The sequence below is a fragment of the Schistocerca nitens genome, chromosome 6 (assembly GCF_023898315.1).
Source record: "Schistocerca nitens isolate TAMUIC-IGC-003100 chromosome 6, iqSchNite1.1, whole genome shotgun sequence".
NCBI lineage: Eukaryota > Metazoa > Arthropoda > Insecta > Orthoptera > Acrididae > Schistocerca > Schistocerca nitens.
Genome location: NC_064619.1, coordinates 389,755,680 through 389,779,762, shown reverse-complemented (window position 1 = coordinate 389,779,762; position 24,083 = coordinate 389,755,680). Strand labels below are relative to the sequence as shown.

The 24,083-nt window shown below is 37.7% G+C and overlaps 1 protein-coding gene across 3 annotated transcripts in view; it reads right to left on the bottom strand.

Moving 5' to 3' along the window:
- LOC126263140 (ATP-dependent RNA helicase DHX30-like) overlaps nucleotides 1–24,083 on the bottom strand; it is a 304,491-nt gene that overhangs the window by 157,838 nt on the left and 122,570 nt on the right. For all 3 annotated transcript variants that reach the window (XM_049960170.1, XM_049960171.1, XM_049960172.1), the window contains one exon: nucleotides 10,940–11,236. In XM_049960170.1, coding sequence (XP_049816127.1) covers nucleotides 10,940–11,236 — 297 coding nt within the window. The remainder of the gene's footprint in view (nucleotides 1–10,939; nucleotides 11,237–24,083) is intronic.

Sequence of the window (24,083 nt, the reverse complement as noted above, 5' to 3'; positions counted from 1 at the left end):
TATAACACATGACAGCAACACTTTTCAAACTATTCTGAGAGAAAAATGATTTAGGACAGGAACATTACAAATTTTTAAGAACACCACTAGACATGTTATTGAAATATGGCATTACTATTGTTTTAAAATTCATCATTTGTTATTGGTAAAACAAAGACATGTCAGAAAATGTCTCAGTAGTTTGTTCACACAGAGCATTTCCGTAAACAGTGTCATGAAAAAACGGTAACTACAATTCAAGGTTTTTACTGGGTATTTTTTAATGATTTTAATGAAGGTTTAACTCAACCAACACAATCTTGAATTGCTCAACTGACATCATCTTAAACTGCTTCATTCAATATTGGTAATCACTCACTTTCAGAAAACACTGTTTACATATGGTTTGCAAAATTTTGCTGCATTGCACTTAAGCTGAGGATTCATATCGTGCAGGTCAGCAAAAGAAAATATCGATGCTGTGCACAAGATCAAAGAGAATCAGCGTGTGACTTACCATGAAATAGAGGCATCTGTAGGAATGTCGATGACTGAAGTAAATTACTTTTTGTATGGACATTTGGCTTAGAAAAGTATCAGTTCCCAGAGGACTCAGTAAAATTTGACCAAAGCTCAAAAACAAGCTCAAGTCACCTGGTAATGAGATGCTCAAAAATTCAACTGAGGAAATGCAAAATCTATTTAAAATATTATAATACAATTTAAGACTGTGGGAGTTTCTATAGCAGCACAAACAAATGTTTGAGAGATAAAAGATGAACCAAAACCAACAAAATTGGCTCTAACTATAAAGTTTATTTCTGTCAATGCTCACATAAATTATTTAAGGGCTATACTGGTTTCAAATGACTAGGGGAAAAAAAAAAATGGAAAAAAAAGATGAAAAGATGTTAAAGCAGACATACGACATTCCATTGGACACACAGTGGATGTTGCTTTAGAGCAGGCCTTCCTGACGGTGTTGCATGGAGCACAGGCACTCGGCATTTCGTCCAGAGGCAGGTGCAGACAGTACAGACTACCCACTGAGTAGCCTGCAAGCATTTTGCGTGTGCACAAGCCATTCGGCCACACCCACTTGTGGATTGTTGGTTGGGGCAGTATGTCCGCACACACTTTGGCCTGGCTGCCAACACATCAGATGTTTGCCCAACCCTACCCACCTGTGCCCGCAAGCAACTGGGCTGCCTGTGGCCAGACACTTGAGGCAGAAGTGCCTACTTGAGAGGATCATCAAGAAGTTAATAGTGAGTGGTATACGACAATTGTCACACTTAGCAACGAATTCATGAAAAACAACTGAATAGTTAACATCAGTCTCCAACCTGGCAACAGAAGAGCATAGAATTTGATTCCAGAATTCATCTTGCAGTTCAAGCTCCATTTTTGTCTGTGTTTGCTATGTAATACATAACTATGAAAATATGGTTCTGTCTTGACCCAATACAAATTATTCTTGTTTAACACTGAACCATGTTTTGGTGACGTTACAGGATCGTTAGTAAGTTAATTTATACTCTGTCAAAATGTACAGAAATCCCCATGATAATACATACAGATTTGAGGTTATGATATTTACATTTATAAAATAATTAACAGAAAAAATGAGTATGGTGCCTTAGTATCACATTCTGATGTTTATATGGCTCTCTAACATTTGTAGTACAGCTGACAATCTGCTCCAGTTTGTCATTTGCTTCTGATCTGGATTTTTCAACTTTATGTTACTATGTATATTTCCCAAAATGTTAGGCCTAAAATGAAATTACCACTTTTTTTATGCTACGCTACTGTTAGATAACAACACTATATCATATAGAGTTATATTTTCTGTCAATACTGTTTTATTCTTTGATTAACATTTATTAGGTTGACGTGAAGGCCTGAAAAAGCACAATCAACAGGCAGTAAATGCACTCAATTTACATATACAAGCTCTCCTCCCTCTCACCAATTTACAAAGCTCATTCATAATAGTTTATATCTCCACGACATTTTCGAAATAAGAATGAAATGATGGTTAAATGTTGACAAAATATTACAACAGTACTGTAATCCAGCAAAGTGCAAAAAAATTCATTTTAGGTTTAACATTCTGGTAAATTTATGTTACATAATACACAGTCTCCATAAATTATAGTTACAACTTAAGACTTTAATAACTTTAAAACTATACTAGATAATAACAAATGGTTTTCGAAATTTGATAAGATACCTCAAAGTTCTTTTTATCTTCCAGGCGGTGCAATTTTGATGAAAAACTGAACTTGAAAAACTGGTAAAATGTGGACACCACAGGAGAAAGGTCAGTGTGCGGCCCAGTTCACATAGGTGACATCTGATACCCAAGTGCACCGAAACTCTCAAACATGGTATGGAAGGCAACCAATGTTCTGATCAACTATTCACGTTTGACATACGTCACTGATGGAAACAGCCCGTGCTTTCTATAAAAAGGGGTCAAAAAATGGTTCAAATGGCTCTAAGCACTATGGGACTTAACATCTGAGGTCATCAGTCCCCTAGACTTAGAACTACTTAAACCTAAATAACCTAAGCACATCACACACATCCATGCCCAAGGCAGGATTCGAACCTGCGACTGTAGCAGCAGGGTGATTCCGGACTGAAGCGCCTAGCACTGCTTGGCCACAGTGGCCGGCTAAAAAAGGGGGGAGGGGGGGGGGTGTCAGGTTGTCCTCCTGTTTCAGATACTGACACGGGATGGCTGGTGTTCGCAAGAAGTCTGACAAAAATCTGTGTGTATGGTGGCCAGAGAGTGGCAAATAAGATGATCAATAGTGCAGAACATCTTGCACAAGAGGTTACGGCTATAACCCTACAAGGTGCAGCTGCTGCAGGCATTAAAGCCAACAGAACGACCCCATTGTGAAGAGTTTGCAGTGGACATGCTGCGCAAGCCTGACGTAAACAATGACTTTTTGAAAAATTTGCAGGATACACGAAATGTTACCTAATCGGAGGAACTAATCTTTTCCAAACAGTCAGTCATAGTTTGTATCAGTCTCACCTACCACATCCACAGCTAACTCTTCACCATGAGGTTTGTATGTAGGCTTTAATGCCTGAAGCAGCTGCACCTTTTACGAATATAGCAGTAACCTCAAATGCAAGATAATGTGCACTATTGATCATCTCATTTCCAGTTCTCTGGCCACTGTACACACTGATTTTGTTGGGCTCCTCGTAGCATTTTCACGTTACATGTGAGATAGAAAAAGACAATCCTAAGGCCAGTGTTTGGTGTGGAAGGATGCACAGTTGTACCATTATTCCATTCTTTTTCATCAAGTCTGCAGTAAATGGTGGTGTTTACCTTGACAAGAGTTTGCTGCACCACAACTGCAACCTGATGTCATATTTCAGCAGGATGGGGCACCACAGCACTGGTCCCTAATTGTCCATCAGTCTCTGGATGAAAAGTTTCCAGATGGGTGTACTGGACAAGATCGTACAATTTGATGGCTGCCTCGATCCCCTGACCTCACACCTCTAGACTACTTCCTGTGGGATTTTACACAGAATCTGGTGTACCAAACCAAGGTTAGAGACATACAGGACTTGAAGATATGGATTCACAATGCATTTGAACATGTCACCGTGGAGATGATGAATAGCATGTGGAGAGAAAAGGAATTCAAACTATACATTCTCCGTGCCACTACGGGTGCACACATTGATGGTTATGAACAAATAAACAAAACTTTATGAGTTACCTCACCACATACGGAAAACCATTTGTTAATATCTAGTATGGTTTTACATGTGTTAAAGTCTTAAGTTGTAAAGATAATTTATGGACATGCTGTACTGAAAAATTCTGATAAGGTTCAGATGACAAACTGGAGCCACATATCAGATTTCCTGCAGATGTCAGGCAGCTGCATATGAGGCATTATCAAAAAGTAACAGGAATTTTTGTTTTTCTTAAATAATCTTTGTTAATTTATCAACATCAACTTTGTCACTTGCAATCCCCTTAAGATATAATACACTTGTGCAAGCCCTTTTTCCAATCTTGGAAGCACTTCTGGAGCTCACTTTTCGGTATGGTGTTCAGCTCCTCCATCAAATCTGTTTTCAATTCATCAATGGTGGCAAGACAATGTTCTTTTGTGGTTCTCTTCAGACTTGGGAATAGAAAGAAGTCACATGGGGTCATGTCTGACAAAAATGGTGGCTGAGGCAACATAGCCATTTTGTTTTTTCCAAAAAATCATTGACATGCATTGACGTGTGAGCAGGAGCATTATTGTGATGCAGTTTCTACGAGTGGTTCTGCCACAATTCTGGTCACTTTCTTAGGATTGGTTCACGCAAATGGGGCATAACTTCCAAGTAGGTCCCGAGTTAGAGTCTCGGTCGGGCACACAGTTTTAATCTGCCAGGAAGTTTCGTAACTTCCAAGTAGTAATCCTTATTGACCATACAACCATAAGGCAGGAACTGATGATGGATTTTCACAGGGTAACATGTGAAGATTCGCATGTGATTGAACTTTTTTTTGGTCCTGTCTCTACAGGCAGTTTCCAATGGGACAATTGGGACTCAGTTTCGACATCATACCCATTTATCCATGTTTTGTCACCTGTTATAACCTTCTTTAGAAGTTCAAGATTGTGTCAACTTCATTCAGCAGTTCCTGAGCAACATTGTTTTTGGTCAAAATACAACAATTTCTGAGCAAATTTTGCTGTTACACATTTCATGCCCAAAATGTCTGAAGAAATTGCTTAGCATGAGATAGTGGCTATGCTAACAATATCAGCAACCTTTCTGAAGGAGATTCAGCAATTTTCCAGAACCATTTCCCTTTCTTCTTCCACATTGTTGTCAGTAATTTATGTGCTAGGCTTCAACGTCGTCTTGATCATCTTTGAAATAGTTATACCAATAGTGATACTGAAACTTCACTGACCTAGTGTGTTTTACACGTGAAGAATGTGTTTGCTCAAGGCAGAATGGTATTTCCATAATATATTGGTTCCAGAAATTAATCTTAACACATGGAACTCAAGATAACTTGACCCTGATTGATAAGTTAATGACACAGAGGAAGCGCCAAGAAAGCAAATAAATGTTTACACAATAGTCAATGGACTCTCAGAATGTAATGCACAGCTCCAGAGGTCAGTAACTTTTACCACACAGTACTAATACAACACTAGGGCAACCAGTTACAACAGCCTGCTCCTGGACAAGAGATTTTATGTTTACAGTTGTCTTTAGCTAAACAAACATGAAACATTGTTCTATGTAACTCAATGATTACACGTACAGGAGAAATAGTTACTAATGGAATTCACTCAGTTCATTCTCAGATCTAATGTTTCTCATACATGTGAATGACAATTTAATACATAGCAAGCAGAATTCGTTCTTTTGGCTGTTGACAAGAGCATCGCCAAAAATCCCAGTAAAAATATATCAACAGAGGAAATTTTGTACAAAATGTTTAAGTAAATAATTGAAAAAGAAAAGAATTTGACCTAAACTGACACTCTGGAGAGCAATCACGATGTACATAATTTTTACTTCATTGTCTTGATCACAAAGTTTTTTTGAATAGAATTACAAGTTTTGGCTAGCCACTTTCAGCCATCTTCAATGGAAGTGAAACGAAGTACATTACTAGCTACTACATTACGAAATTAATACAAATGACAGAAACTGTAATGAAAGCATGATATACCTCCGATTCTGTTGCACTGCAAAGTGTCATAACATGTGAAAATACAAGAGTCATAACTACTATACATGCTTCAACCATTTATACAGATAATGCTAAGGAATCCTAGAGGTTATTGATGCATGAATATTGTACAGACAGTTATACTAAGTAATTAAAAGTTAGTTCATTTAAAAGAACAGTTATTTATACAGATTTATAAAGTATTCTCAGTTGTATATAAGGAAGTATAATTTCATTAAAATGTTTAACCATATTAGAAAGATATTCATCTGGTCAGAATTTAACAAAATGCTCAAAAACAAAAAGTGATTAAGGGAACTGTACTAAATTTGAGTACATTGAGATGTGTCTGAACTCTCTCTAAAGGAAGAACACACAACAAATTTCAAGAACTTGCATATTGTTCTGTTTCTCACATTCCACTTTATGTTATGATTGGAATAGTAAATGACGGAAATGAAAATGAAACAAACTAGATGTAAAGTAACGATTAGAAGTAAATAATGTTACATTAACTCCATTCCTACTTCATTTCCATTTTTATTACTTATTGTTTTAATCAAAATATAAACTGGGATATGACAAACAGTACTATATGCTTGTTCTCAAAGTTCGTTCTGTCTTCTTCCTATATAAGGCAGGGTTTCAGGCAATCACAATGTAATCAATTTTAGAATGCCAGAATGAAGTTAGGTTTGGAAGGTAGGAGATAAGTTACTGGCTGTGAGGACAGGTCGTGAGTCGTGCTTGGCTAGCTCAGTCAGTAGAGCACTTGCCCGTGAAAGGCAAAGATCCCGAGTTTGAGTCTCAGTCTGGCACACAGTTTTAGTCTGCCAGGAAGTTTCAATTTTAGAATGGTTACTGAAATCTATTTTTATTTTTTGAAGATTTTGTTAAATTCTGACCAGTTTTAAACTGTCAGAAGATGAATACATGTTTCATAAAATTAAACATTTTTTTGAAAAATCTCTGTTATATACAACTGAGTATATTTTTAAAAACAGTAGTTTTAAATTAACTTCCTTTTAATACTTTGGAAAAGAACATCGAGGCTAGGAAACTGGCCACTTATGGCTTTCTGTTACTGGCACATACATAATTTATGTATCTTCAGGAGTAATACATACTAATAAGGGGGTCAGGCTACAAGATTTATTTTTCATATTTACTTTAGTTCTTTGATAGATTACAAATTTTAAAATAATGCTGACAGATGGTATAATTATACTCCCAAGGAAAAAAACTGTGTGGTGAGTTATTGAGCCATTTCTGCCTCTTGCACTTTCAAAAATGAGTATACACACAAAATTAAGTCAGTGCAATCATAATGGCTCAGTCATTCACGACAGCAGCTGCTACACTCACTAATGCTTCTTTCGAAATAATTCTAGAAATTGACAGCAAATGGCAGCACCATTCAAGGAGCAGGCAGCAACACTTCCATACATTGTTCTAACACAAAATGAATCCAGTTTTGGCTCACACATTGAGAAAATCATGGCCCGACTTACCCTCGGATGTGGTCTGTTTAACACAAAGTTACAGCCCAAGTTATGCTCTGGCTTGGTCTCCAAAATGTTAATTACTTTGTATAATTATTTTTATCTTATGATTGTATGAACTGGGATACCTTTTCATTCTATATAGAACTGGTTGAAGCATGCTTGGCAGTTCTGGCTGATGATATTTTTACATGTTATAACTTGTTGCAGTGCAGTGGAATGAGAGGTATATTATGTTTTTGTTGCAACTTCAGTCTCATAATGTAGTAGCTAGTAATGTACTTTTCCTTTACTTCCATCGTAGATTTTGAAGATAGCTATTGTTTTGCCAAAACCAGTAATTCTATTAAAAAACTTTGTGATCAAGACAATTAAACAAAAATTAAATAACTGATATGATATCAAAAACAAATCTGAAGCATAGGCAGAGGTTTGTAAGTGCAAGGTATGTTCATACTGATGAGAATTTCAACTGGAAAAGTAAACAAAAAATAAAATAAAATGTGCAGGTGTCAGTAAGATAACACACTTATACACACTTATTTTCATTCAACAGTGTCATGTGGAATTACATTTTAGGTACGCTTAATTCATCTGTAGCAAAAATATTTTTTAATTGCATAAAACCATATGCCATAAGAATAATACCTGGTGTTCACCCATGAATATCTATTAACACAAAAAAATTTATAGTTGTTTATCAAACTGGATGGGGAGATTTGGCAGAAAGCTGACAACATTATGACAACACTCTTCTCTTACTTTAATTTATCTTTTTTGTCTGCTTGCAACTTCAAACCTTCTCTCTCATTACTAATTCAGCTTTTTTCTTTAACAAAATTATCTCTCACTCTCTCACAGAACATGGGCTATCATTAAATGTTTACTAAAATATCTGACACATATTCTGTTACACATACACGAAACTTGTGCCTAAATCCCTGTGTGTCACAGGGTAGCTCCTTTTTAAGGTCTCTTCCTCTTTTCCTTCTTAAACAACGATGCAGTCACAACAGAACAAATTTCTTGATCCACTTGTTTCACTAACAACAGACCTGAACATTCAGCTGGTATGTTGCTTCACCAGCCTGGAAAGTCCTCCAAGGCAGTCAATATACATCTGCCTCTCATGCTACAAATTCTACACACACTGATTCCCAATCAAACAACACAAATCCTCCAAGAGCAGATGAAAAAAAAAATGCAAGCTGTATTCTCACGGACAACAGCTTAATATAAGAAGTATCTTAACTACATCATCAGATGAAATAGTGTACTCTTGTAAATAATTCATTACAATGCCTAAGGAATGATGCCAAAACCACAATGCTAACAGAAAAATATGACCTTCATTACTGTTCATTGAAACTGACCTAAGCATACTGATGCTGTATGTAGTGCTGCAACCACACTGTCTAGATCATTTGCCTAATGAAATAAAATGCAGACAGACACCACAGTTGAATTGTAATACCTTCCGTTAACTCTACAGAAGAACTTTTATTTATTTTATTTTGGTGAGCTATAGAACTATATAGCATGTAGTTTTCCACTTTTTGAAATGATGTGTAACGGGAAGAGTGTAACAACATTTCAATGTAAAAAAATTGCAGCAACATTTCGATATCAATCAATTTAATAGCCAGTAAATGACTTTTTCACTTCAAACTTATTTAAATGTGCTGGTAATAAAACTTCATTTGCATACAATTGTCAATTGCTCTTACAATGTAATGCACAAAGAATAAATGACCAGTGAGTGATCATAACTGTGTTGCCGAGTACTCTTTCTACAGTGACTTGTGCTTCTGTAATCTTTAGATTCATTAACTTTCATCGACCAAACCACCCACCAACCCACATCCATGTATAGAAGCAGTTTTATGATTGGTGGTGGAACACAAACACCTCTGTACTTTGGTCGAGTAGTTTCACAACGCCACCTTTCACTATCTCTTAATAACTGACTACAGTAGGTCCTCTAAAACACTGAACTGTTCTTACTCATCAGGAAATATTTCCATAGTATCATTACAGTATGGAAGCACTGTAATAAATATTTATGAAAAGGCCGCACACAGAATTGTGGTTTTTGTGGAGGTCTTAGTGCTCGGTTCCTATTTGAGCTGAGTTTTGGGTTTAGTCCAGACTAGCAGCCATTTGTATAGCCATTCGAGCATCTGTCTTATTGCATCTATGTCACACTACATCCAACAAGGTTGGAATTATGAAGAGGTCTTGGCCCCAGGCAAATTGTTCCAATTGATTAATTCCTTTTGAAAAAGATTATAATTGGGCCAAAATTAATGTTCAGCTAATGGCACTATTTGTTCAGATTTTATTTGCAAAAACAGTCATCCTTAAAGAACTACAGAGAAAGACTGATTGTTCAACTTTGGCCCACCGATGTGTGGGACTTTGGTCTTAAACATGTTTTAACAATTTGAAGAATCTTTCTTGGAGGTTTCTGAAGCATGCCACTTCTATACTTTAAGCTTGTACAAATCGGTCCAAACTTTGCACAAAGGTAGGTAAGTGGATAAAGTCAAAACTCTTGTTTTTAATGCAATAATCTTCATCCGTTGTCTATATACAATGGTTTAAAGTCAAGCTAAATGTAGCTCATAAAATTTGTTCTTACATGAACTGAATGTGTAGAACTGATTTAAAGTGAATCATACACATAAAAAAAGCATTCTTAGGATAGTATTGAAAACTCACTTTCAAAAATATAGGTTAATCATATTTTTCATGCAAAAACCATGTTTTGTGCACTTTATAGGCTTAAGTCCCTCATCCCTTACCCAAAATCCAGAATATTTGCAAGCCATAGCAAACAGGAAAACATACCTGTAATAACAAAGTTTTTCTGGGGGCGTAAAATTTCTGAGGATGGATTTGTTCCTAGAGGGGACACTAAAACAATTTGAGTTCTGAATGGGGTCAGTCATTCTTTTCCTCTACCATCTGAGCTACCGAAGCACGACTCACGCCCAGTACTCACAGCTTTACTTCTGCCAGTATGTCGTCTCCTACCTCAGATGGTAGAGCACTTGCCTGCGAAAGGCAAAAGTCCCGAGTTTGAGTCTCGGTCGGGCACACAGTTTTAATCTGCCAGGAGGTTTCAGGCACAAATTTATCTGCTTCTAGGGAGTAGGACACATCTACAATAGAAAGCATCCAAGAGTAGGGTGCATCTTTAACAGGAAGTATCCCAGAGTGGGAATGCAAGCATCCTCAACTTGCAGGACAAATGGTGTGTTGGATGACGTGTCATGTTACATGACATTACATCATGTTACTTTACTTAACACGATGCATTATATTTCACGACATGGGTACTAATTTTAACTAGTAAAAAAGCACAGGTATCTCAAAATGTTTTAATTTAAATGTCTCTCAAGCTGCATAATATGCTGAAAAATTTACATCCTTAACTCTGCCCAAGACATATTCGTCTTTTTTGTACAATGGCAGGAGCATTTTCATTCTGGTTTTAAGCACCATTTGTGTCCAGACGTGTAGACAACAGTTCTTTGGTGTGGTCATAAATGTCACAACATTGAGAGTTACACTAATAGTATCTGGAGTGTTACAATAGCAAACACATGTTCCTACCCCAACTTCAGTGTGAAACTCAGTTCCAAGTTCATGCTATCACAATTTGACAAGCAAAGCATTAAAAATATTTAGGTATGTAAACTGCGATACAGTGAGGACTTACCTCCATAAGGGGAGCATCAAAGTAATTTTGGAAGAGAGAAGCATCAATAGTGGCACTCATGACAATAACATGCAGTTCGGGGTTATGCAATAATGCGCGACGCAGTAGAATGGCTAACACATCAACATTGGTGTCACGTTCGTGAGCTTCATCTAATATCACATGTGTGACACCAGTCAAAACTGAATTTTTCTGCAAATGGTGAAGAAGCATGCCTGATGACATATACAGGAGACCTCCTGGTCCTTGTGGCATACGTGACTGCAATCTTACATGGTAACCTACTGTATCACCAACCTGTGAACATGAAAATAAATTGTCATATGGCATTTGTTTCTTGTTTAAACTAATTACTGTGTACAGCCTAATGTCATCATGCCTACATTCTTCTAATACCATTTTACATAATTATATAAGTACAAGACTGAAATATTTTGCAGATACTGCTTTTTTTTATTAAAAACCACCTTTTTCTGATCTCTCATTTCATTGGTGTACATATTTATCCAATAATAATACCCTGTCAGGCCCCTGTAAATTTAGTTTACTATATTTGCCAAAGCTTAACACATTATTTTTAAAAAAAGTGCATATAAACAACACTCTTGTACATCCCTTTTCATTCAGGTTTCATGTGACTGAATGAAAAAGCTACACCTGTTCTTGCGTGACTAATAATACTGGAATTACGACCGCTTACTTAAACTGAATGCACAACTCCTGCCTTCCTACTATGATTTAATTGGCATTAACCTTTTTTATTTATTTACAAGGAAAATCACCAAACAGTCGCATGTTTTGAGAAGGTATTTTATTGTCTTTTGACAACAAGTTTCAGAATTTCAATACGCCATCTTCAGGCACCATATTAACTTTTTGTATAGACATTCAGATGTATCAGCATTTGAATACTGGAGCCATCAGTATCTGGATACCGCAAATTCGTCAATTGAATGCCTCCTTCAAAGACTAGACAACAATGGATCGACGACAAACAATGGATCGACGGAGATTAACATTTTTTAGGGTTAAAATTGAACTACAGTTATCACTGTTAGGGTGTGTCTCCACTATCCATCAATGTGCCATTTAATTCTTGCTGTATCCTGCTTACCCAAAAATGACTTTCCTCCTCTTACTTCAAAATTCTAAACTTTCTGCGAAGCAACACTTTTCCCACAATAGCGTTTTAATATTTAAGCTAACAGGGCAAAAATTTGTTTCATAAATTAGTGAACTACGGAAGAGGTTTGTAACACAAACAAATACTTTCAGAAAACACGTCGCTTAAATCTATACTCGATGTCAACAAATTTCTCTTCTTCACAAATGCTTTCCTTGACATTGCCAGTCTACATTTTATTTCCTCTCTACTTTGACCATCAGCAGTTATTTTGCTTCCCAAATAGCAAAACTCATCTACTATTTTAAGTGTCCCATTTCCTAATACAATTCCCTCAGCATTGCCTGATTTAATTTGACTACATTCCATTCTCCTTGTTTTGTTTTTGTTGATGTTAATCTCAAACTCCTTTCAAGACACTGTCCATTTTGTTCAACTGCTCTTCCAGGTCCTTTGCTGACTGACAGAATTACACTGTCATTGGCAAATAACAAAGTTTTTATTTCTTCTCCATGGATTTTAATTCCTACTCCAAATTTTCCTTTTTTTCCTTTACTGCTTGCTCAATATACATATTGAATAACATCGGAGATAGGCTGCAGCCCTGTCTCACTCCCTTCTGAACCACTGCTTCCCTTTCGTGCTCCTTGACTCTAGCAACTGCCCTCTGGTTTCTGCACAAATTGTAAATAGCCTTTTGTTCCCTGTATTTGGCCCCTGCCACCTTCAGAATTTGAAAGTATTCCAGTGTACATTGCCAAAAGCTTTCTCTGAGTCTACAAATCCTAGGAATGTAGGTTTGTCTTTCCTTACTCTATCTTCTAAGATAAGTCGTAGGGTCAGTACTGCCTCATGTGTATCAACATTTCTACAGAATCCAAACTGATATTCCCCGAGTTAAGCTTCTACCAGTTTTTCCATTTCTCTTTAAAGAATTTGTGTTAGTATTTTGCAGTCATGACTTATGAAACTGATAGTTCAGTAATTTTCACACCTGTCAACACCTGCTTTCTTTGGAATTGGAATTATTATACTCTTCTTCAAGTCTGAGGGTATTTTGCCTGTCTCATACATCTTGCCCACCAGATGGTATCTATCTTACCCCTAGTGATATATGCCTCTACATCCTTACATTTGTCATCTAGCCATCCCTGCTTAGCCATTTTGCACTTCCTGTATATCTCATTTTTCAGATGTTTGTATTCCTTTTTGCCTGCTTCATTTACTGCATTTTTATATTTTCTCCTTTCATCAATTAAATTCAATATCTCTTCTGTTACCCAAAGATTTCTACTAGCCCTCATCTATTTACGTCCTTGACCCTCTGCTGCCTTTACTATTTCGTCTCTCGAAGCTGCCCATTCTTCTTCTACTGTATCTCTTCCCACAATTTTTGTCAATCGTTCCCTAATGCTTTCTCTGAAACATTCTACAACCTCTGGTTCTTTCAGTTTGTCCAGGTCCCATCTCCTTAAATTTCTTGTTTTTGTTGTTTCTTCAATTTTAATCTACAGTTCATAACCAATAAATTGTTGTCAGAGCCCACATCTGCCCCTGGAAATAACTTACAATTTATAAACTGGTTCCTAAATTCTGTCTTACCATCATAACCTACATGAAACCTTCCAGTGTCTCCAGGTCTCTTCCACGTATACACCCTTCTTTCATGATTCCTTAACCAAGTGTTAGCTATGATTAAGTTGTGCCCTGTGCAAAATTCTACCAGATGCCTTCCTCTTTCATTCCTTAGCCCCATTCCATATTCACCTACTACTTTTTCTCCTCTTCCTTTTCCTACTATCAAATTCCAGTCCCCCAAGACTATTAAATTTTGATCCCCCTTCACTATCTGAATAATTTCTTTTATCTCGTCATACATTTCTTCAATCTCTTCTTCATCTGTAGAGCTAGTTGGCATATGAACTTGTACTACTGTGGTAAGTGTCGGCTTTGTGTCTATCTTTGCTACAATAATGCATTCACTATGTGTTCGTAGTAGTTTACCTGCCCTCCTATTTTGTTATTCATTATTAAACCTATTCCGGCATTACCCCTATTTGATTTTGTATTTATAGCCCTGTATGCACCTGACCAGAAGTCTTGTTCCTCCTGCCACCGAACTTCACCAATTCCCACTATATCTAGCTTTAACCTACCCATATCCCTTTTTAAATTTTCTTACCTAGCTGCCAGATTAAGGAATCTGACATTCCATCCTCCGATCTGTAGAACACCAGTTTTCTTTCTCCTGATAATGTCGTCGTCCTGAGTAGTCCCCACCCAGAGATCTGAATGGGGGACTATTTTACCTCCAGAATATTTTACCCAAGAGGACACCATCATTATTTAAGCAAACAGTAAAGCAGCAAGCCCTCAGCAAAAATTACGGCAGTAGTATCCCCTTGCTTTCAGCTGTTCACAGTACCAGCACAACACGGCCTCCTTGGTTAACGTTACAAGGCCAGATCAGTCAATCATCCAGACTGTTGGCCCTGCAACTACTGAAAAGGCTGCTGTCCCTCTTCAGGAGCCACACATTTGTCTGGCCTCTCAACAGATACTCTTCCATTGTGATTGCAGATACGGTACAGCTCTCTGTATTGCTGAGGTGCACAAGCCTCCCCATCAATGGGAAGGTCCATGGTTCAAGGGAGGAGTACTGTTATAGTAATATTAACAAAGTGACGACGTCAGGTTTTCTGTAATGGCTGAATTTATACACCAAGTGTTTCCAAACTCTTGTTTCCTTCTAATTAGAAAATAGAATACTAGATAATCAAAAGTTCTCCCATAAATAAACTACAATTCAAACTTTGTAAGCACACAGGAAGACACCTGAGAGGTTTTGTTAATTGTACTCGACACCAATAAAGCAATTTGGATTTTTATTTTAATACATAACGAAAATTAAAGCTCCAAAAGTATCTGTGATCAGTTAATATATTTAATAACTTGCAACACGGGCCTGATTTAGCTTAACTGCCATTGTCAAGTGAAGTCTAGTTGGAAGGGCAACCATACTGCATCTATAGTAAATTTTTTCTATCTAGTACTGATCAGTATACTATTGATTGTAGTTACAAAAAGTAAGAAATAAGTTTTTCAAAGATATTTTGACAGTTCAATAGACAATATTTTTTGTAGTTAGAAAACATAAAACGTATGTCTGACATATTTTGAAAGTTCAATACTGAACTGGAGTCAGCTACATCTTCAGATACCACAGAAAAACTGAACTTTGCATCCATCCTGAGGACAGTACTGACATGAGATGTTATTAGTGGCATATTGTTTACGTTTTGTAACTACAAAAAGTATTATACTTACCACGATTTGCCAGAAAAAACTACTACAGATGCAATATGGTAGTCACTTCCAAGTAGATGTCACCTGGCAATGGCAATTAAACTGTAACATGCCTATCTGAGAAAATATTAAACATTTTACCTAATTGCAGCTAGCTTTGGAGCTTCCGTTTTCATTATGTCTGATGACATATTATGCTTTTGTCCCAATGGAACATAAAAGATTTTCATTTTCTTAATTATTAATTTGAATGCTTTCAAAATAGTAATGATTTACATGAGGTACTTAATAAGTGTTTTTTTCTTTTAAGGGACGTGGTCCATTACATTTTCTTGTTAATCCTGAGGTGGTAATAACTGCATCTCCTCTTTTTTTTTTTTTTTTGTAATGGAACATTTAAGAAATATGCATTCACTTTTTTTTTTTTTTTTTTTTTTTTTTTTGACATTGTCAACTGCTTCCCACTTCTCTTTGAGAGGATGTACATTGTGCTATTTCCTGAAAGTAAATACAAACTAATGTTTGTAGATAAATACAACAGGATAAAAATACTGCTAACCCACCAAGTTTAACATTAGGACCAAAACAATGCTAACTCTCAATACATCTATTGTAGGTTTTTCTAATGTTACAAGGTAAAACAAACCAATGACTAACAATTTCTCAGGTGCTCAGTGATATACATTACATTACATTCGTGTATTGCTAACATAAAGAACTCCCCAAAATTGTAACAAATGCTGTCGCTGAACATTATGAGGTTATACTGGTGGCAATATAATGCTAAGCCTCACACACTGTGTTATCTTGGTACATAACCAGGATCTGCATCACTGTCATCAAGACTGTCATTACCATTCTCACCATAAGTCCATCTACTTACTTTGTTAGAAGATTTTGACACCATTGTTATGTTGACACAGTCATGATGCTTTTTTCATCCACAGAGAAGAACATAAACACTGTGAGGCATAAGCTGCAGACAAATGCATTCTAGCAGTTCAAATAGATCTACTTGTTGCCAGTATGTACAGCAGCAGAAACCACACCAGATAGCATGATCAGACTAATTCTCACTACATTGAGGATTAGCACTTTCTTCTGACAACTCCTTCAATTGGTTACTAGAATGATGTATAATGTGTGTAATAACAAATATACTGATGATGTATTATATTCACTTGAAATCTATTCCTATCTTGAAGATATGTACCGGTTCTGGAATTTTAGATCGTTCGAACAGGTATGGTGTAGAGGTCATGTAATTGAACAAAACCACCTAGAATCCCACAACACTATCCTACGAACTGGTTAACACTGCCGCAGACTGGATGAGTGAATATCGTGGACCATCAATGTTCTGAGGACTAGCTTTGGCTACAGACTCAGTGGGATACCACAGCAAGTGCTGCATGTTGGGACTGTGTGAAAACTGGATCCAAGCATGAAAGGTGGACAAAAGTCCAAACGTATAAATATTTTCCTGCCTTCTCCACTCCCAAAAACCTATTCATGTTCTAATTTCTGGCTCTCGCTATGAATCTGCATGGATCCTTTGCGGTTTCTTGGCTTTTTAAAAATATTTGTGATTTTCGATTGCTCTTCTGTACATATGTCTGTTCATCATGTCTTCTGTTGTTATTCCCCATTTCTCTGAGTCTTCTGCTCCTTTGATTCTTATTGTGGTGGTCTTTCATTTCTTGGTGTGTTCCCAGACTCTCCTAGCCAATTTGTTGTTGCTCACCATGCAGGTATGCCCAGTAAACTTCAAATGTGTATTTCTCATTTCATTTGTCTGTCCATTAGGCCATGTGTTCATGTCCTGGTTTTTCCTTTTCTTACAATTTATATATACTGAAATGGATGGATTTGTTTCTTTTTGGTTAATGCTTCTGAGCATTCCTTGGGTCACAAACACACTTATTATAATAAAATTAATCTGTATCAGGAATCAGTTGAGCCATCTGGTGACATATCCGCAGGTTGTTGATCTTGGAAAGCTGTAGACATTTCTCCTGAGAGGTAAGAAATGACACAATGGTGAAGTAGAAAATGGACTGTCAATTAAAAAAAAAAACACACAAATGAATCGTCACTGATGGCTGAAAGTAGTGTGTATTGTTGTGTTATGGGAAATAATCACCACCTTCCATCAGTGGGGGATACTGTCTATACAGCTGAGGGAAGAGTTCACACATTGACTTCAATGTGCTAATGTGTTATAACTTCCAATAACTACTTCCACTTGTTAAAATGTGAGTGGTTGCCCAGTATCATTTATGCTACATTTCTGATGGGGTGAATAGTAGTCAGATAATAGTTAAGCTTGAGCAGGGAACACAGAATTTGTTTAAGTTAACGCAATGGCAGAAGCACATTTATTTTATTTTTAATTGCTTTTTAAAGGAGCAAAGGCCAATGTATGAATTAACTACAGATTCAGTAACATACTTCTGTTTCAGCAACTAATGTCAATCTGTAAAGGTTTCATTATTATCTGTCAGCTAAGACTGAACTTTGTAGAAGATATTTGTATTTATCACTTTTTGATGTAGTTCCTTGACCTCACCTGATTTTTCTTGTGTTATTAAATCAGAAGATTTGTTATTTAACACACAACAATATCTCACATACAGCTAGAAACAAAAATGGTCTTAAATAAGAATGCAAAAAGCAGTGGTGTAACATATCCATAAGATACCCGCTACATATCTCGCTGATGTATGATAACTGTAACAGCTGAAACCATTAATTAATTATATAGTTTGAAATCTAAGCTGGAGAGCCTGTCATTGATTTTCACATCGGGAGAGAGAGAGAGAGAGAGAGAGAGAGAGAGAGAGAGAGAGAGAGGCCACATGTCATAAAGGTGGGGCAAAAATTGGAATATGACCACAAGTTGTGGCATCTGCTGGACACTGGATTTTTGTTCCATGCTTTTATGTCCAAGATTGGAGAAGTACAGCATGCCACTGCATAAAGAAGGTGCAGTGACAATAGAGATCATGTCATGGCAAACAGATGATTTATCTGCCAAATTGTTCTATTCATTCAAATGTCAAATGCAGTTCATGTGGTGTCATGTTGAATGAACAAATATGAATTGTTTCTGGAGTATTCCTTCACACCAACAAATTGTAACAGTAGACAGTTCAAAGTAGTAGTATTTTCTATTATTTAATAGAAAGTTGCCATCATTTCTAAATTTACAGCTCTTCAACCCAAGGGAACTGACATGGTGATTAAGTTGAGAGAACATGACCAATTTTCTATAAAAATATAATTTGCAGATGCAATCGTTCAGAGCTGAAAATAGCAGCACTCAGTCTGAAGAAACACACACATTTTCCAAGACCTAGCACCTCATTCTGGTGGCCCTGTGCAGGGCCCAAAATAAATTTGTACTGAAAATTGATGAATCCGAAGAGACAGCTTATAGTAAAACAAATTCAAGAAGTAGTTAACAACTTTTTGAAGTGAAAAAGTTTTGAGGAATTTTGGTGTCGTCTCTGATAACCAAGTCAACAGCAAAATATTACAGAAGTGTCATGAAATTACTACTACTACTACTACTACTACTACTACTACTACTAATGAAATTTGAGAAGAACGAACCTGTCGATACATACTAATCAAGTTAATCAACAACTACCGTCATATACAATTATATAGTAGAAGAATTTATAGTTATTGGCTATGTTTTCACTTATTTCCAAAACGCCACCACAAATGCGAGTAGTAACAATGTCTGCTGCTCACTGTCTGTAGCAACGCAGTATGGTGAGCAAAGAATCCCATTCCTCGTCATCCTTGTGACTCTGTGAGTCATGTTAGCAAATCTGTGAGCTGTGTCAAATCCAAGCCGATTCAGTTTTGCTTGTGCTGGTGTTGTGTTTTGTGGGTAGGGAAAGTGTATTTTTGTTTTAAAAGATAGTTTGTAGTGGATTTGCCAATTGGCATAACAGTTGCTAGCAGAAAAAGATTAGTTACAAACTTAAGGTTGAAATAATTGAAAGCTTGTGTTAATGAGGAGCAGCATTTGGAAGACCAATTTAAAACTTACACTGAACAGTTAACCACTCAATTAGATGCAATGATACATCTACATCTACATTGATATTCTGCATATCACATTTAAGTGCCTGGCAGAGGGTTCATCGAACCACCTTCTCAATTCTCTATTATTCCAATCTCGTATAGCGCGCGGAAAGAAAGAACACCTTATATCTTTCCATGCAAGCTCTGATTTCCCTTATTTTACTGTGGTGATCATTTCTCCCTATGTAGCTCAGTTTCAACAAAATATTTTCACATTCGGAGGAGAAAGTTGCTGACTGGAATTTTGTGAGAAGATTCCATCGCAAAGAAAAATGCCTTTCTTTTAATGATGTCTAGCCCAAATCCTGTATCATTTCAGTAACACTCTCTCCCATATTTCGTGATAATACAAAATGTGCTGCCCTTCTTTTAACTTTTTCTGTGTACTCCATCAGCCCTATTGGTAAGGATCCCACACTGCGCAGCAGTATTCTAAAAGAGGACAGACAAGCGTAGTGTAGGCAATCTCCTTAGTACATCTTTTACATATTCTAAGTGGCCTGCCAATAAAACACTGTCTTTGGTTAGCCTTCCCAATATTTTCTGTGTCTTCCTTCCAATTTAAGTTGTTCGTAATTGTAATTCCTAGGTATTTAGTTCAATTTACGGCTTTTAGATTAGACTGATTTATCGTGTAACCGAAGTTTAACGAATTCCTTTTAGCACTCATGTGGATGACCTCACACTTTGTTATTTAGGGTCAACTGCCAATTTTTGCACCATTCAGATATCTTTTCTAAATCGTTTTGCAATTGGTTTTGATCTTCTGATGACTTTATTAGTCAATAAATGACAGCGTCATCTGCCTAAGACGGCTGCTCAGATTGTCTCCCAAATCGTGTATACAGATAAGGAACTGCAAAGGGCCTATAACACTACCTTGGGGAATGCCAGAAATCACTTATGTTTTACTCGATGACTTTCTGTCCATTACCACGAACTGTGACCTCTCTGACAGGAAATCATAAATCCAGTCACAGAATTGAAACGACATTCCATAAGCACGCAATTTCACTACAAGCCGCTTGTGTGGTACATTGTCAAAAGCCTTCTGGAAATCCAGAAATACGGAATCGATCTGAAATCCCTTGTCAATAGCACTCAGCACTTCATATGAATAAAGAGCTAGTTGTGTTTCACAGGAACGATGTTTTCTAAACCCATGTTGACTGTGTGCCAACAGACAGTTTTCTTTGAGGTAATCCATAATGTTTGAACACAATATACGTCCCAAAATTCAGCTGCATATCGACGTTAACGATATGGGCCTGTAATTTAGTGGGTTATGCCTACTACCTTTCTTGAATATTGGTGTGACCTGTGCAACTTTCCAGTCTTTGGATAAGGATCTTTCGTCGAGCGAACGGATGTATATGATTATTAAGTATGGAGTTAATGCATCAGCATACTCTGAAAGGAATCTAATTGTTATACAGTATGGACCAGATGACTTGCTTTTCTTAAGTGATTTAAGTTGCTTCACTACTCCGAAGATATTTACTTCTATGTTACTCATGTTGGCAGCTGTTCTTGATTCAAATTCTGGAATATTTACTTAGTCTTCTTTTGTGAAGGCACTTCAGAAGGCTGTGTTTAGTAACTCTGCTTTGGCAGCACTGTCTTCGATAGTATCTCCATTGCTATCGCACAGAGAAGGCATCGATTGTTTCTTGCCGCTAACATACTTCACATATGACCAGAATCTCTGTATTTTCTGGTAGGCTTCAAGACAGAGTTTGGTTTTGGAGACTGTTATGAGCATCTTGCATTGAAGTCTGCGCTAAATTTCAAGCTTCTGTAAAATATCACCAATCTTGCGGATTTTGCGTCTGTTTAAATTTAGCATGTTTGTTTCGTTGTTTCTGCAACAGTGTTCTAACCCGTTTTGTGTACCAAGGAAGATCAGCTCCGCCGTTTGTTAATTTATCTGGTATAAATCTATCAATTGCTACCGATATTATTTCTTTGAATTCAAGCCACATCTGGTCTACACTTATATTATTAATTTGGAATGAGTGGAGATTGTCTCCCAGGAAGGCGTAAAGTAATTTTCATCTGCTTTTTTGAATAGGTATATTTTTCGCTTATTTTTTGAGGATTACAATATTCAACCTCGCTACGAAAACCCTATGTTCACTAATTCCTGTATTGGTTTTGATGCTCATTATTAGCTCAGGATTATTTGTTGCTTAGAGGTCAAGTGTGTTTTCACAACCATTTACTATTCGCGTGGGCGCGTGAACTAATGGCTCAAAATAATTTTCTGAGAATGTGTTTAGCACAATTTCAGTTGATATTTAATGAGTACCTCTGGAATTAAACATGTATTTTCATCAACATAGTGAGGGTAAATAAAAGTAGCCACCAACTATTATCATAGAGTTGGGTACGTGTTTGAAACCAAACTCACAAGTTTCCATTGAACCTTTTAGCAACTGTATCATCAGAATTGGGAGGTCGGTAAAAGGATCCTATTATTATTTTATTCCACTTGCCAACAATGTCCTCGGCCCATAGTAACTCTCAGGAACTATCTACTTCAATTCCGCGACAAGTTAAACTACTTCTAACAGCAACAAACACGCAACTGCCAACCGTGTTTAGCCTATCCTTTCGGAACACCATTAGGTTCTTCGCACAAATTTCGGCTGAGCTTATATCCGGCTTTAGCCAGCTTTCAGTACCTATAACGGTTTGAGCATCAGTGCTTTCTATTAGCACTTGGAGCACTGATACTTGCCCAACACAGATACGACAATTTACAACTGTTATACCAATGATTCCTGTATCTACGTTCTTCCTGTGTTCAGCCGGCACCCTTTGTGACTGAAGCCCTTCTTGTGTTTTCCTGAGGCTCTCTAACCTAAAAAACTGCCCTGTCCACACCACACAGCCCCTGCTGCCCGTGTAGCCGCCTCCTATGTATAGTTGACACCTGGCCTAGTCAGCGGAACCCGGAACCCAACAACCCTCTGGCCCAAGTCGAGGAATCTGCAGCCTACACAGTCGCAGAACTGTCTGAGCCTCTGATTCCCTCCACTTGGCTCTGTACCAGACGTCCGCCATCGGTCCTGTCGAATACGCTGCAAATGGTCAGCTCTGCTTTCATCTTGCAAGCAAGACTGGCAGCCTTTACCACTTCTGTTAGCCACTTGAAACCAGAGACAATCTCTTCTGATCGAAAGTGACATCACTGGTACCGACGTGAGCAACCACCTGCAGTTGGCTGCACCCTGTGCAGTGATGATAGACGGTAATAATGCTAATTTAGCACAATAATTAAAGTTTCAAGGTGTTGAGCTAAATGTGAACGTAACACACAAAGTGTTAGATTAGGGGGGAAAAAAAAAAAAAAAAAAAAAAAAAAAAAAAAAAAAAAAAAAAAAACCTCTAGCAGAGACAAAGGAACAAACAACTGCTCAACAAAATTTTTTTTTTTTTAGGCGCAAAACTGCTATGGTCATTAGCGCCCGGTCCGTGACTTAGGAAACAATAAAAAACCGAAATTGAAAACCAGCAGCAATGGGAACGAAAGTCATAAAATTGGAGAAACTAAAAACAGAAGGAAGGCTTAAAAATCCACTACAGAAAGGGGTTGGTTGTCCCCAAAAAAACTTCAAATGACTGACGTCATTTCACTGGCACCAATAAACTTGAGTACGCGATCGGCTGAGCGCGTCATCTGCTAAAATCGACGATATATCAGGCGATAGCTGTAGACGGGAGCGTAACGGATTAAAATAGGGGCACTCAATTAAAAGGTGTCTTACCGTCCACAGCTGAGAGCAGTGGGGACAGAGTGGGGGAGGATCGCCGCTTAAAAGATGTCGATGGCTAAAAAGACAGTGCCCTATCCGGAGTCTAGTTAAAATTACCTCCTCCCGACGACGCGTTCGGGAGGAAGAGGTCCAAACACAAGGAAGAGCTTTCACGTCCCACAATTTATTATGGGGAAGTGTCGACCAATGTGCGTACCATAAAAGAACAACACAACGACATAAAACGCTCCGTAGATCGGTGAAGGGAATCGATTGAATAGCTGGCCGAAGAAGAGAGACTGCAGCCTTGGCCGCCATATCGGCCGCCTCATTTCCACAGATACCAACGTGTCCCGGGAGCCAGAGGAACGCCACCGAGACGCCCCCCAGGTGGAGCAAGCGCAGACAGTCCTGAATCCGGTGAACCAGAGGGTGGACAGGGTAAAGAGCTTGGAGACTGAGGAGACAGCTGAGAGAGTCTGAACAGATAACATACTGTATCCGCTGATGGCGGCGGATGTAGTGGACAGCATGGAGAACAGCGTAAAGCTCCGCAGTATAAACCGAACACTGGTCTGGAAGCCGAAATTGATTTGGGGTGTCGCTAACAATATAGACACTCCCTACACCTAACGATGTTTTCGAGCCATCAGTGTAAATAAATGCAGCTTGCTTCATTTGTGCACTTAGAGCAGCAAATGCCCGACAATAAACAAGTGAAGGGGTACCATCCTTGGGAAATTGACAAAGGTCACGGAGCAGGCAGATCCGGGGACGGAGCCAAGGCGGTGCTGTACCCCAAGTTGTCAAGAAGGTTTTAGGAAAGTAAAAGGAAAGAGAATAGAGCAGTTGACGGAAG